Source organism: Monodon monoceros, unplaced genomic scaffold (genome assembly GCF_005190385.1).
Source record: "Monodon monoceros isolate NGI ecotype Baffin Bay Population unplaced genomic scaffold, NGI_Narwhal_1 Super_Scaffold_20, whole genome shotgun sequence".
Classification (NCBI taxonomy): domain Eukaryota; kingdom Metazoa; phylum Chordata; class Mammalia; order Artiodactyla; family Monodontidae; genus Monodon; species Monodon monoceros.
Genome location: NW_021703777.1, coordinates 99009273 through 99024832, shown reverse-complemented (window position 1 = coordinate 99024832; position 15560 = coordinate 99009273). Strand labels below are relative to the sequence as shown.

General features: G+C 40.0%; 1 protein-coding gene across 1 annotated transcript in view; it reads right to left on the bottom strand.

Moving 5' to 3' along the window:
• The window catches only part of CLNK (cytokine dependent hematopoietic cell linker), a 164995-nt gene that overhangs the window by 142059 nt on the left and 7376 nt on the right, over nt 1–15560 (bottom strand). Inside the window, exon 2 of the mRNA XM_029234714.1 lies at nt 3569–3656. Coding sequence (XP_029090547.1) covers nt 3569–3656 — 88 coding nt within the window. The remainder of the gene's footprint in view (nt 1–3568; nt 3657–15560) is intronic.

The window sequence follows — 15560 nt, the reverse complement described above, 5'->3', positions numbered from 1 at the left end:
CAAATAAATGCTGTATAGTCAGCCCTCTGTATCTGTGGGTTTTGCATCCACAGGTTCAACCGACCACGGATTGCAAATATTTGGAAAAAAATTACAGAAATTTCCAAAAAGAAAAACTTGAATTTGCTGTGCACCAGCAACTATTTACATAGCATTTACACTGCATTTACAACTACTTACATAGCATTTACATTCTATTAAGTATTATAAATGATCTGAGATGATTTAAAGCACAAGAGAGGACGCGTGTAGGTTATACGCAAATACTGCATTACTTTATATAAGGGACCTGAGCATCCGTGGACTTGGTACCTGTGGGGTGTCCTGGAACAAGTCCCCTGTGGATGCCAAAAGATGACTGTGTAAGTTTGTTTGGATTGGTCTTCCTCTGTACATCTGTGTCCATGTTTCCCCTTTTTTAGGGATGCCAGCTATATTGGATTAGGACCCACTCTAATGACCTCCTTTTACCTTAATTACCTCTTTAAAGAGCTTATCTCCAAATACGGTGACATTCTGAGGTGTTGTGGTTTAGGACTTCAACATATGAATTTAGTGGGTGTAGGGGACACACTTCAGCCCATAATAGATGCCTTCCTCAAACAGAAATGTTGGCACGTATCAAGGGCAAAACCCATTGTAATGAAGGAATTTTAAGAATACTCTTGATCTGGTGAGTTAGAGACATTTCTGGCTAATGCAAAGCATAGTCTAACATCAAATTTTAAGCCCTTTCTTGCCCTGATGAGTGAGGCTGCGTGAAACTGATTGAATGACTCTGAGCCTTTGCCCATCCAGCCCTCTCCTGCTGGTGATGGGAAACAGTTTAGACAGAATGTCTTAACACTGACACAGCGAATCATAGTTTGTCAGTGGCTTTGGCTCTTTGTGAAAAACACTTTCTCGCTCAGGCCGTGCCTGACTGGCCTTAGGGCTTGTGTGTGCCTGCTGGGCTGGCTGGGTTGGGGTTCTTTATAGCTCCCTAGCTTAGGAGACTCCTGATGGCGTGAGACGCCCATGTGAACTTTTAGCAGGATCTCCTTTGAGACTCAATTTCCTCATTAATCATATGCATCATCTCTGCATCGTATAAGTCACAAAGTTGTCATGGAGAACAAATGAAGCCATGGATTTGTAGCTTCTAGATCTGCACATGCTCATGTGGTTACTTAAAATTAATTAGAACAATTAGTTTCTCCATTGCACTAGTCGCATTTTAAGTTTTCAATATCCAGGTGTAGCAAGTGGCTACCCTATTGGAGTGTCCAGATTTAAAACATTTCCCATCATTGCAGAAAGTTCTACTGGAAAGTTCTAGGAGCTTTACATAGCTTTTCTCATGAAGGACATTATTTCCCCTCCGTGGGGGAAGCATCGAGGTGCAGCAATGTTAATCTTTCTTCCATGTCACATACAAAGTAGAATGACTGAGACTGAACTCCAGAACTGCCCGATGTCTAGGGTCTGGATTCTATTTCACTAAAATGCATCCTACTTTTAGCTTAATGAATTATTTCTCTTCAGTCTTTAGAGTCAATAACACTATAGTCTAACTTGAAAGGCAATGAGTAAGCTTCTGGTTTCTGGAATCTTCTGCTGAGGATGTTATCCAGGACATTGCTGTATTGGGCAGGGGCCGGACTTAAATTTTTGGAAGAGGTCTTAAAGGTCTCTCTCTCTCTGACTTTCTGTCTCTGTCCTTATGTCTCTCATTCTTTGTCTCTCTTTGCAACACACATACCCACACGCCTTGTGTATCACAATTCTTCCTCGAAGAAGTTAGCAGTGTTAACTGCTGTGCAAACTTAAACAAGCCTCATAAACATTCTTCACTTTCATTCCCTAAATAAAACAGGGATCCTATTGCTGGGCCATTAGCTCTTCTCAGGAGACTTAAGAGCAGACTACACAGGGCTGTACAAGGATGACCTGTTACTGTTGTTCTTACTCTTCCGTCATCACCCTTCTGCTTTCTCCCAAGTGCTGCAGGCATCTGCTTTCCCAGCCCGAGAGCTATCTTGCAGCAAGAACTATAAACAGCAACATGAAACCTACTTAGAGGCAGATGAAAGGCAGATGCTTGAAGCCAGCAGGGAGCGCTCGCCTGCGAGTCTGTGCTTCAAGCTTCAGAGGCAGACCTTCGCTACAGCTGGAAGTGAAGCCACAGCTAAGAGGAGCTCATGGCTGCTGCCTCTGGAAGCCTGCCCACCCGCTCTGAACAATTTTTCATGTGCTATTTTTCATGGGCTATTTTTCATGTGAAAAAAATTCAAGTATTAGATCAGAATTATGATTTTTTCCCTGATGTCTTAAAGCTATAGGTGAATAAGATTGTGCTTTGAAGACTGATTTATACCTCTAAGTAGAGAGGAATTGGCCTCCTGAGGGATGGCTAGGAGTGTGTGGCAGGGCTCACTGAGTGGAGTGGGGTTTCACAGGCCCCTGGAATGGAGGGCTGGCATGGGGGGATGGGTAGTTGCAGTGGCATTACCCAAGTTATGCTGCTTGGAGCAGAAGACTCAGGGTGGGCAGAAACAAACAAATGGTTCCCATAATCTGGGTCATTGATTCAATCTGGGTCTGCACCAAGCACCACTTCAGCAGAAAACAAGAGTTTACTTGGAGTGAAAGGTCAATTGCAGATACTATGCTCACTCCACGGGATCCCCCATTGCACTTGGGATAGAGTCCAAACCACGTCAAATGTCTCTGTATTGGGCAGTGTGATGTGCCACCCAAATCATCCTGTGGGACTGAAGGAGTCCCCCTCCACCCTACCCCCAGCTGCTGGGCATGATGCTTGCAGACAACTGTCGGACCTCTTCATCTGAGCAAATGAACACGTGAATGAAGGAATGAATGACAAAAGTGCATCCTTCAAATACACCATCCATTAATTTGGTATTCTCAAGAATACAACTATAGTCACGAATACATGAAAAATAATTTTTAAGAGTCAATTTTGGGGACTTCCCTGGCAGTCCACTTGTTAAGACTCGGCGCTTCCACAGCAGGTGGCATGGGTTTGATCCCTGGTTGGGGAACTAAGATCTTGCATGCCTCATGGTGCAGCCAAAAAAAATTAAAAAAAAAAAAATAAAAGACCATCTTTAAAAAAAAAAGAGTCAATTTTGGGAAAAAAAAAGGCCAAGTGTACATAAGAGTAAAAGTAAATAATCTGACATATATATATAGCTCTTTGCATTTTCATCTTACAGTGCCATACACATTCAGACTTCATGTTCAGTGCCTCCTGCCATGTACCTGACACCTGTCCCAGAGTTGCTCTGGGATAGGCAGAGATGGTCAAGACATTGCACTTGCCTTCAGGGAGTTTCTGATTGAGATGCAGGGGCAAAATGAACAAATGTAAAGTCAGGGTGAGCAGCAAGAGGATGTCCAGTAAGATCTGAAGGAATAAGGGAAACTTTTTTGCCGGACAGTCATTTGATTTACATCATAAAGGTGGATCCATTGGGGAAAGGAGGTCATTCCAGGCAGAGTGGGTTATTGGGACAGAGGCAGGGAGGCAGGATGGATAGTAGAAGAAAAAAACAGGTCATCTCACTTTGCTAGTGTGAGTCCCGGTACTGCCACCGATGAGGCCTGTATGAATTTGGGTGAGGCATGGAATCTTGGAGCTTCAGTATCCCCATCTATTTAACAGAAAGGGAAAATATAAAGAAAACAAAGCAAAAACCACAACCTATCTCACTGGGTTGCCCTGTCATTTAATAACTGGATGGCTCTGGGAAAGTCATCTAACTTTGGTACACGGGCCTCTCACTGCTGTGACCTCTCCCGTTGCAGAGCACAGGCTCCGGACACGCAGGCTCAGTGGCCATGGCTCACGGGCCCAGCTGCTCCGCGGCATGTGGGGTCTTCCCAGACTGGGGCACGAACCCGTGTCCCCTGCATCGGAAGGTGGACTCTCAACCACTGTGCCACCAGGGAAGCCCAAACTTTTTAAACCAACAGTTGCCTTAACCCTAAAATGGGAATAATTATACCTGCCTTGATATTCTCATAGAGCTCCTGGGAAGGCTAAATAAAACAGTGGACATTGAAGGACATTCAAAATGTTAAGTGCTGCAAAGCTCTAAGTCACACTTAAAAAAAAATTATTTTAGTATATATCTGGCAAACCCACATTGATGGATGGCTAATGGAACTATCAAGCTATATGTCCACACACAGGAAGGCAGACAGACAGACAGACAGACATGATATTTAAAATCAGCTGGTCAACTTTAGGATGTAGATTTTCAGGATCTTGGCTATTATCATGGTTTTCTTTGCTGATTGTATTTCTAACTTATGTCACTTGGATAAGAATAGCTCTTTCTGAAAGAGGTAAATACCTCTTCATAGTTTCTCCTCCCTGGGATGGCTGCCCAGGGAGGAACTCATTATGATGTCAGTCATGAGATTCCATCTTTAGGTTCCCTTCATCTTTCAATCAATTGCTCTGGCAATAACTCCATCAACAGATGTCTATTGAAAATACCATATAATATCACTTATATGTGGAATCTAAAATATGACACAAATGAACTTATCTACAAAGCAGAAGCAGACTTAACAGATATAGAGAACGGTCTTGTTGTTGCCAAGGGAGGGGTGGGAGAGGGATAGATTGGGAGTTTGGGATTAACAGATGCAAACTAGTATATATAGAATGGATAAAAAACAAGGCTCTACTGTATAGCACAGGGAACTATATTCAATATTCTGTGATAAACCATAATGGAAAAGAGTATGAAAAAGAATATGTATAATTGAGTCACTTTGCTGTACAGCAGAAATTAACACAACATTGTAAATCAACTATACTTCAATAAAATAAATTAAAAAGAAATTCTATTGAAAGAATTTGCTGTGTCAGGGTCTGTGCTGCACAGTGAGGATATAGCAGTGACCCAGAGAGATGTCATCCTCATTCTGATGACGTCTACTGTCCAAAAGCAATGAAATAGCCTTTTGCAGTTGCCCAATAATGACTGATTTCCTACCTATTGCTACTGTCTCAGAATTTCTTGCTGCCACCAGGATAGATGCTGATGTAACAAAAGATAACACACTAGGAAAAGACACACTGTCATGGGCAGGCATATAATAGTAGAGGATAGTCAAAGGGTGGGTGGCTACACCTGTATCCCTACAGCCTCAAAACTCCTCCACTTTCTAATATGCCCCCAATGAGCTTTCAAAATTAGGTTGTAACATTCCATAGCAACAGCACAATTGTAAAGTCTCAGTGTCCCAAAGGAATGTCCAAATATCCCAGGGGAAATTCCACCTTCACTGGGCATCACCCACATGGAGTATCTTGTGGTTCCTCAGTTCTTTGACACTCCTGTGTTTATCATCATACTTCCCTAGATCATCATACATGGAAATCCCTTTTTTTCTGTTGTCATCGTCAGTGACAACCTCAACTTCAATACAACTTTAGGTTTTGCATTTAATCCTAAAGTGTCCATCTCCCTTTAAGTCTGTTTACACTATATTCCTATCTACTAAGTGGGGAGGGGGCTTCCTTATGTAGCACTTCATTGTTAATAAGTCAAAACCCATTCTGTTTCTGGGATGTTCTTTTTGCGCATTAAAAAACTTCAAAAAAAAAAAAAGGCTGCATACGGCAGGCCTGAAACTGGGCTTGTGTATTGAGGAAACAGGCATTTCGAGTTACTGCCAAGGCATTTTACAATGGGACAACCTGCTCCCACCCAGAGTCTGGACAATCAGATAAGGACCTGAGCTGATTCCTGCTACAAGTTCCTGCTTTGCTTTTCCCAGGGAACCTTCTAAAATAACCACTTAAAGCTGAGTCTGTGAAAAGTTAGTGACTTCTGCCCCAACCACCTTGTAAATAATAGGTACTTGCTACCCTGCTCTCCGTCTCTTGCTCTCTCATGACCTGGGACAGAGGACTCCCCTTCCCCCGTTCACTGTAGCCTATGCCGGGATCTCTAAGTTATAAATCTGGTGACTCTACTTCCTTTGTGTGGATGTATTGAAACTGTGCCTCCAATCAAAATCACCCCGAGGTTTTCACTTCCCCAGGGTGGGAGCCCGGATGCCGAGGGAGCTCCCTGCTGACCCCTAGTGGGTGGCTTGTGCCTCGTTGTTCAGCATGTCATCATCTACATATTCTTTTTTTTTGCGTTACGCGGCCTCTCACTGTTGTGGCCTCTCCGGTTGCAGAGCACAGGCTCGGGACGCGCAGGCTCAGCGGCCATGGCTCACGGGCCCAGCCGCTCTGCGGCATGTGGGATTTTCCCGGTCCGGGGCACGAGCCCGTGTCCCCTGCATCGGCAGGCGGACTGTCAACCACTGAGCCACCAGGGAAGCCCATCATCTACATATTCTTAATTTAACACACCAGCTTCACTTTTTCCTAACACAGGAAGAAGGGACTGCAGAAGGTCAACATATTCTGCATAACATAAACAAGAATTTGGGCAACATGGGAGCAAGAGGGTAAGAAGGAGACACAGAGGAGGTCAGAGGCAGTAGTCAGGAGGAGGTTAAGAGGCTGAGCAATATGAGGGCTGGGGCGTTGGGGAAAAGTGGCCCCAAGGAGTGAACATCTATTATGAGATTTAACTTGTGTGTGGCATAGGGTATGGTGTTTCCGTTCCTTTTTACTCCTCAATCTTCAGCCACAAGCTTTGCTTCGGGCACCAGGCTTGTCTTGGTCGTTGCTATGGTGAGAAGTGGGGACAAAAGAACAGCTGGGAGTCTCAGGATGATGATTGCTCACATTTATTGTGTGTCCTCATTATAGTTTAATGCTGTGTGCTTTTCAGGTGACTGGCCTTATTCTATCACATTCCATGTATTAACTCAGTTAAACCTCACAACTCAATGATAGGTGCTATTATCCTCTCCACTTTACAGATGAGGGCACTGAGGCTCAGGGAGGTTTCGTCCCTGCTAGTAGGAGGCAGAGCCCAGGTTTGGGTCTACACCCCGCAGACCACAATATAGTGGAGTTTTAGGATGGAGACCAGGGGGAGGCAGGGGAGGCATTCACCTTGGGAGCAAAATTTAAGGGGACACAAAAAAAACAGTAATCAAGGTGAGCATAGTTTGAATGCAAGTTTTAAAAAAATTAGTTCAAAAATCCATTATGAAAAAGTATCCCATATCAAATAAAGACAGGATCAATATTTCTGATTTTTCTTTCCCCACTGGCTCCAATGTGGCTCAGCACAATCTTAAGTGGAATCAGATTTTCCTGCTGCTTCTTAATTCTAAACCAGGGAGGGCTCTGAGCAGATGCTTATGCCAGGATTTGTAAAATTCTCAGGTAGGGCTTTGCGCTTTTACAAAGCATGGAAAGGATTTTTGTGCAGATCCTTGCTAGATGGCAAGGGTTAGAAGATGCCAGTTGATAGCTGGGTACCTGTCATGTGTCTTCCTGCAATTGCACTTACTATTTGCTCTGGCTGTGATTCCTGAATTGACTCTTTAGAAAAACACCTTTTTGATTGTGGTGAGCCCATGAGATCTACACTCAACAAATTTTTAAGCACACGGTACAGTATTCTGTCCAACCATGTTGAACAGAAAATTTCTAGAATTTATTCGTGTTGCTTAATTGAAATTTTATGCCCATTGATTAATAACTCCCCATTTCCTCCTCTCCCCAGCCCCTGGTAACTACCGTTCCACTCTTTGACTTTATGAATTTGACTATCTTAGATCCCTCACATAAGTGAGTTCATTCAGTATTTGTCCTTCTGTGATTGGCTGATTTCACTTAGCATAATGTCCTCCAGGTTCGTTTATGTTGTTGCATGATGCAAAATTTCCTTCTTGCTTTCTTAGGCTGAGTAATATTATGTTGTATGTAGATATCACATTTTCTTTATCCATTCATCCATCCATGGACACTTAGGTGGTTTCCACATCTTAACTATAGTGTTGCAAGACCTTGGGCCATAAAAAGGAGTAAGGTGAATAGTGAAACAAAAAGCTTTCTCCAAAAGACCTTCCCTGATGCCCCTCGTCTCTGGGTTCCTGATCCAGCCTCAGGCAGGTGGTCTTCTCCTAGATGCCAAGCACCCTGTGCTGTTCTCTGTCATAGTACTTGTTGCCTCTAACAACTAATGAAGGGGTGTGAGGATACACCTAAAGGCATGGTTGACAATGTGTTTGTGTCACTGTGCTAGTGTCTAGTTGGTGCTAGACAACTCTCTAGCTGTAATAGAGAGTTCACTAGATGCCTGAAAAGTGAGTAAATGTGCTTCAAGGAAACTTTAACCTGTATATTGTTCTAAGGTTCTATATGCCTCTTGAAATACCAATTCCTCTGCTTTTGAGGGTGAGAACCTTATAAATCAACATGGTAAATAGAAGTAACACAGTCTCTAAATCAGAGAGACCTGAGTTTACTTACTGAACTGTTTCGTCTACCTTTGGAGACAACAATACATATAATCCTCATTTGATCTTTTGGATGATCCTATGACATAATGTTTGTATCAGGCACATACTGGGTAACTTAGAAGTAGAACACGTGCACACACACACACATGCACACATACCAACACACATATTACAGTTGTATGTATAGATATCCATTTTGAAATTTTCAAATTCTAATTGCAGTTCTGCTAACTTTAACGCTTCTTTTAAACAAAACACAACCAGAAGCGAATCAGAGGCTGAACTTGGCAAGGTTAAGATTTATTTTTAAACCCAGACAGCTTTGGAAGAAGAGACAGTCTATGTTACTTATGTGTCAGCTCTGGAAATAGACCCAAGACTTGAGGTGCAAAGTGACATTGTCCAATGATGGGTTTCAAGGACGTGCTATCAGCTTTACAGCAGATGAGGCCAAGCAAATCTATTTCGTCAGGACAAAGTTTCTCTCTGCCAGTGAACCTGGCCTATGCAGGACAGGGTGGAGGAGGCAGAAGCTGTCCACCAAGCTGTGTGCTTCTTGGCTGAGAATGTGGCTTCCCAGCCACACTGCTTTGATAAAAGTCCTGCCTCCTCTGAGCCATGCTAGTGTGATGGAGGCAGGCTGTCTCCTCTCACCTGCTTCTTTCCTTTTCTTCTATGTAAAACTGAGTGATTTCACAGGTGAATGCACCTTTCCACGACTCACAGGAACTCAAGCAGCCAGCATTCAAACCATTATTCCTAACTACTGTCCACTCGCACCAACTTTATGCAGATGTTTCTATAGGAACTGGGTTGATCCCAGCATTATTTTCAAGACTATGGATTTGGGAATATGAAAAAAAAATTGCTGAACTAAGATTCTTGTTGTCAAGACTACACTGAAGAAAATATTCTCAAGACGGCCTTTCTGAACCTTCCTCCCCATACTCAGGCAGGTTTTCCTAGTCTTTTTGTTGCTATCACTGAATATTGTACACACTTTGATCCCAGCATTCCCCCTTTCTTGGCCCAGGTGTTGGGTCTCACCTCATTAGCACCTACTGGGTGGGTCCAGGTTCTGTGAGGCACAGGAGACATGGCTTATTCTAGACTGGCCTTGAATTTACCTCCAAAAAGTTGCTGTCCACCAAGAAATCATTCCTTTTCTCAACTGTTTCCCTCTGTAACTCTTCAGTGAAAAGTGGGGACTTAGCCACTGCAGTTATAATCTCAGGCTTGTTGGGAAACCTTCAGAGTCTTTCACTACTTTCTCTTATCTGATTATTTTATATGAAGCTTCTGAGCTGCTGGATTATGAACTTGAATGTTTTTAGGGATGGGAAATAGCTAGACATCTGTCCTCTTTGGATCTTGAGTTTATTACCAGAAGATATTTTTTCATTGGTTTGTTATCATTAATTCTAATGAAGAAGAAGATGGCAATTTAAGACAGAGCCTTTTGGAAGTTGTAAGGGCACTTAGTTTATGGACATACTTCTGAGTTCTCTGGTGGGACTAGTAGGAAAAGGCCATATTAAATCCACCTACAATACAGAGCTGAGCCTCTCATCAGCAGTGCCGGGAGGGACGTGCTTCATAACAAGCACCTACTGTGTCCTCGGTGAGGCCTTTCCTGTCTATCCCAGTAATTCTGACAGATTGCTATCATAATCACCATTGCACAGAGGAGGAAGTTGCCTGTAAAAAAAACATACTTCATTTATGCATTCACTTGACCCATACAAGACACTCTTCTAGGTGATGGTGATGTAAGAATGATGAACACACTATTTACAACAGCCAAGACATGGAAACAACCTATATGTCCATTGAAAGAGGAATGGATAAAGAAGATGTGGTACATGTATACGATGGAATATTACTCAGCCACAGAAAATAATGCACTAATGTCATTTGCAGCAACATGGATGGACCTAGAGATTATCATACTAAGTGAAGTAAGCCAGACAAAGACAAATGTCATATGACATCACTTATATGTGGAAAAATGATACAAATGAACTTATTTACAAAACAGAAACAGACTCACGGACTTCGAAAACAAACTTATGGTTACCAAAGGGGAAACATAGGGTGGAGGGATAAATTAGGAGTTTGGGATTAACATATACACACTACTATATATAAGATAGATCATCAACAAGGACCTACTGTATAGCACAGGGAACTCAATATTCTGTAATAATCTATATTGGAAAAGAATCTGAAAAAGAATAGATACATGTATATGTATAACTGAATCACTTTGCTGTACACCTGAAACTAACACAACATTATAAATCAACTATACTTCCATATAAAATAAAAATTATACTAAAAAAATGATGAACACAGACACGTTAGCAGTCCTAAAGCCCATGGTACTCCAACTTGGATCCTCAAAAGGCCAGTATGGGTCAGATTCTAAAAAGAAATCTAGGCTTCTGGATTCTAAGTCAGTACCCATTTCATTACATCCAATTTTACTGAATCCACTTGTTCTGCTGTGACCTCTCTCTGGATACTAGATCCTGGCAGTTCACCTTCTTCATTGATCAGAAACCAGGAGAAACATCATCACGCTTCATATCTCACTTGTATCCTGGTGTTATAGGACAGGGTCCTCACCTTGTTACTAATCTTCTCAGCAATACATCTCATTGTACAAATTACCATGTAATGAGTCGTCACATTGTTTTGGTCCCATTGAACGTTTTAAGACTTTCGCCACATATTAACTCAAGTGACGTCATGGGGTTGAAATCTTGTGAGACATCTCTGCTTTATAGATGAGGTAACAGGGCAATTTATCTTAGTCTCAAATGTCACTAAATGCTGGAGGTGTTACTTTCTTATGATTCCAAGTTCAAAGAACCAACAATAAAGAGGCATTTGATGCACTTCCCACGTGGTTTACGTACATTATATCATGTAACCATTATCTAGCAAATGATGGAGGAAAGATTGGGACTGTGGTCTGGTTGATTTCAAGGTTTAATCTCTCTTCACATAATCTCTTTTTACAGCAGCCACAGTCATTTATCTTCATGATCAAACATGTTGCCATTTCAAGAATCTACCATATAAAAGATGGTGGAGAAATTTGATGCTATTGTATCCCTTTTTAGATAAGGAAGTTCAAAAGTCAAAGAATAAAGCTCTTGCTTGGATTCAAAGAGCTTGTGAGTGTCAGAGAGAGCATGAAGGCTTTCTGGTTCTGAGTCAATGGCTGTCCTGTTGTTCTAGTCTTCTAGACTTTAGTGCGCAAAGCTTGAGAAAACAAAGCAGCTCAGTTTTATTTACTAATAATCCATTTAATAACCAAGCTAATGCCCTTACTTTCATCCCTCAAACAAGGGAGGTATGGTTTTCCTGGGAGGACAAAAACCAGTGGTCTTCATTGGCTTAGAAGGAAGCATGTTTTCCAGACATCACTGAGCATTCTCTTCCTAGGAATAAATTTTCCTTCCACGCGTACCTGGCAAACTCCTACTGGTCTTCAGTATAAGCCCTGAAGAAAACTTTCTGTGATTCTCACATAGGTTTCTGCACCTCTCACCTACTCCTCCTACCTAGGTGGATGCAGGTACCCTTATTTTTGTGATCCTGCATTACCCTTCACTTTCCTCTGGCACTTAATATACATCGTTGTTTGGAAACTCTTTGCTTACTGATCCATTGCTCTACTGGCTCCATTGGATTGTTAAATTTGGGACTGAGATGTCTCCACCTCTTTGTCCCTAGCAGCCAGCACCGAGCCTTGCACATAGGAAATAAATGGATGAATGAATGCACAAATGAATAGATGATGGGTTGAATTAACATATGGATGAATAAAGAAGAGAATAAAGGGCTGAATCAATGTCTTAATTTAGACACTGCTAACTGACCCTATTTCAATGACTGAATTGTAAAGAGACAATTAGATATATCTACATATGCATATGTTGCTTGAATATACTTATATTTATACCTATATCCACATTATGTACCCACATAAAATTAAAAACCACCCTGATCCCACATGCAGAGACCACAACTAACATTTTAGTATACACCCTTCTAGAATTTTATGAACCTAAAATGTTATAGTGATCTTTAACATGAGTGCCATTTTGGGCTGCTTTTACTTTTTTAAAATGCCTTTCTGATTTATCTTTGTGTTTTACATGAATGTGTTCCTATTTTACAATCAGAGGAAAGACATTTTTTAAAAATGTTATTTCTTATATTAAAAAGGCTGGTACGATGTAGGGTTTCTCTTAAATTGGGGCTATAATAACTGCTGAGAATAGTTAACATCTATGAAGGATTACCGTGTTCAGGATAATGTTCTAAGCATTCTACATATATTAAGGCACTTAGTAGTCAAGACAACTTAATAAAATTATTATTATTATTATCTACTTTGTATAGATTAAGAAACTGAGACACACAGAGATTTAGTAACCTGTTCAAGGTCACACAGCTGATAAGTTACCAAAGATAACTTGATTGATTAAAAGGAAAGAGAGACCTAACACTGGTGTTTTTTACATACTTTATCTTATTTAATGCCTCTTTTTATTATGCTAGGTGGAGTATTATTATCTCCTGCTGATCCAGGAAACTGTGGCACAGAGAGATGACATTAATAGTCCAGGCTTCAAGTCTTAAGAGCTGCCATATCCAGTATTAGAGCCCACATTCCATAATCATTCCTTACCAGCATTAAGGCTATTCATGTATTTTAGGTTTATTTATTGATATGTTTATTTGTTTGCTCATTCACGCATACAAAGATTAACTGGTAGTACATATATGGACCTGTTAATATAGGCATATAACAAGCAATGATAGCTTTGCACAGACTGCTATCTGATACAGTTTTCCCATTTTAATATACAGGGCAGCCCTAGAATCCTCAATCTCTGATGACTAAAGGTAATGAGATTCTGTATACAAATATGGATAACACAAAGTCTGGCAAGTAGTAAGAGCTTAATTCATGTTCATTGAATGAGCCTTTGCAAAACTATGATGAATCATATTAAGTAAAGAATACACCAATCCCAGGGATGTGTTACTTTATATAAAAATAAGAATACCCTTAATGAAACTGAAAACATGGAAATTCTCTTTTACTCTATTTTTAATTAAAATTTTATCGAAATATAATTTAAAAAATTGAATTCCATAGGGAGAATGTCTTTTATTTCTTGCAGCATAATAAACTAGGTACCCTGACTGAACCTTCCATAGGAAACAATTTTAAAAAAAACAACTTATTTTTGCAGTCGATTGCTGGCAAAAGTAAGAACTGCTCAGAGAGAGCCCAAAATTTAAATGAAGTAAGAACTCAGAGATGGAAACAGAGCACTGAAGGCAGCCCTCTCCTTGATGGTGTTGCTAAAACAGGGGAAAATGGTCTTTGATTTTCATGGCCTCCCAGAATTCAGAGAATTTGAAATATATTGAGAATTTGAGATATTCTATGCTCAGGGTCTAGGAGGAGACCCTGCCCCCATGTAAACTGGACTCTAAAGACCTACAATGTCAGTGTAAGAGTGAACTAGAGTTAAGCCTACCTTCCCTACTCTCAAACATTGGTGCAGAGTGATGGGGACAATTCTTTTCCCCCTGAGAATCTGTTAATACACGTGGGTTTTCAGCCTAGATTGTCTGAAACCCTTCAACCTGAGAATTTAGAGTATATAAAACCTGTTTTTGTAGTTCCTTCAAAGACCTGACAAAAGCAAGCATAAATCCTCTCTGGAGGAGCTCACCTTCAACTCAGACCTCAAAGAATTCTCACAGATTAATTTCTAAGAAAGATGAGCATACAGACAAAATCAGAAAACCCTAAAAATAACAAGACACCAAAACAGGAGATGGAAGAAACAATAGACAACAGAATCATCTGTCCCTTCTTTAGATGTTAAAGTTATCAGACAAATTATATAAACCAATTGTGTTTAGTAGTTTTAAATAAATAAGATGAGGCTTTAACATAAGAAATATTTTTTCAGAAATGGTGAAAAAATCAAAATAGAGAATCAGGATGTCTCGTGTGTCCAAAGCAGGAAAAGTAAGACAAATAAGCAAGATAAATAAGTTTCACTTATCCCATCATAGTGAAACTGCAGAAAATCAAAGAGAAGACCCAAAAAACATCCAGATGGAAAAGAAATATCACCTTCAAAAGAATGACAATTATATTGATTGATTTTTCAATCACAACAGTGGTTGGCAAAAAAGTGTAGAAAAATAACTTTACGGTTTGGAGAGAAAATAACTGTCAACCTGGAATTGTATGTCCAATGAAAATATCATTTTAAGAATGAGGGAAAAATAAAGACATTTTGTTTTCTTATAATGGGCCTTGACACAAAACAAAATTTCAAATTGTGTTCTCCATACTGAAAGGAAGAGATCTTCATGAGAAGGTTTGAGATATAAACAGAAAAACATGACCAAAGATTATGTTAAATATTTGGGTAAATATTCTAAAGTTTTGACTGTTTAAAACAATACTACTGAGGTCTTAAGGGGTTAACAAATAAGAGAATTAAAATACAAGACTAGAGTAGCATATAAATTGTGAATAGGTGGTAAGAAATAAAGTATTGAAAAGTGCATGTATTGTTCTAAGAGAGGGTTAAATAACCTTAGATGTTGGTAATTTAATTATATCTTAAAAATATCTAAGGAAATCCCAAAAATAGAATTAGAAGGCATAACTAGTAAACTAGTAGAGGTATAATGGAGTGAGAAAATAATACATACACACACATGCATGCACATGTGCACATCAAACCAAAAGAAGGAAAGTAGAAGACCAAAAAGAGAAATGAAAGAAAGAAAAAGAAATGGGCAGATAAATAGAAAGAACAAAATAAAGTGTAGAAATAAATTTAAGTAGTTCGGTAATTAGAATAATTGTAAATTGAGAAAATCCTTCATTTAAAGACAATTTTACTTCACTGGATTAAACAATTCACAGTGCAGTCATATACTTTTTACATTTTTTATAAGAGACATGCCTAAAACATAAGGATATGACAATTTGAGTATAAAGTGATGCAAAAGATGTACTATTAAAATACTAACTAAAAGAAAGCCATCTTGTCTATATTAACAGTGGGCAAAATAAATTTTTTAGAAAAAAAGCATTTTTCTTAAGA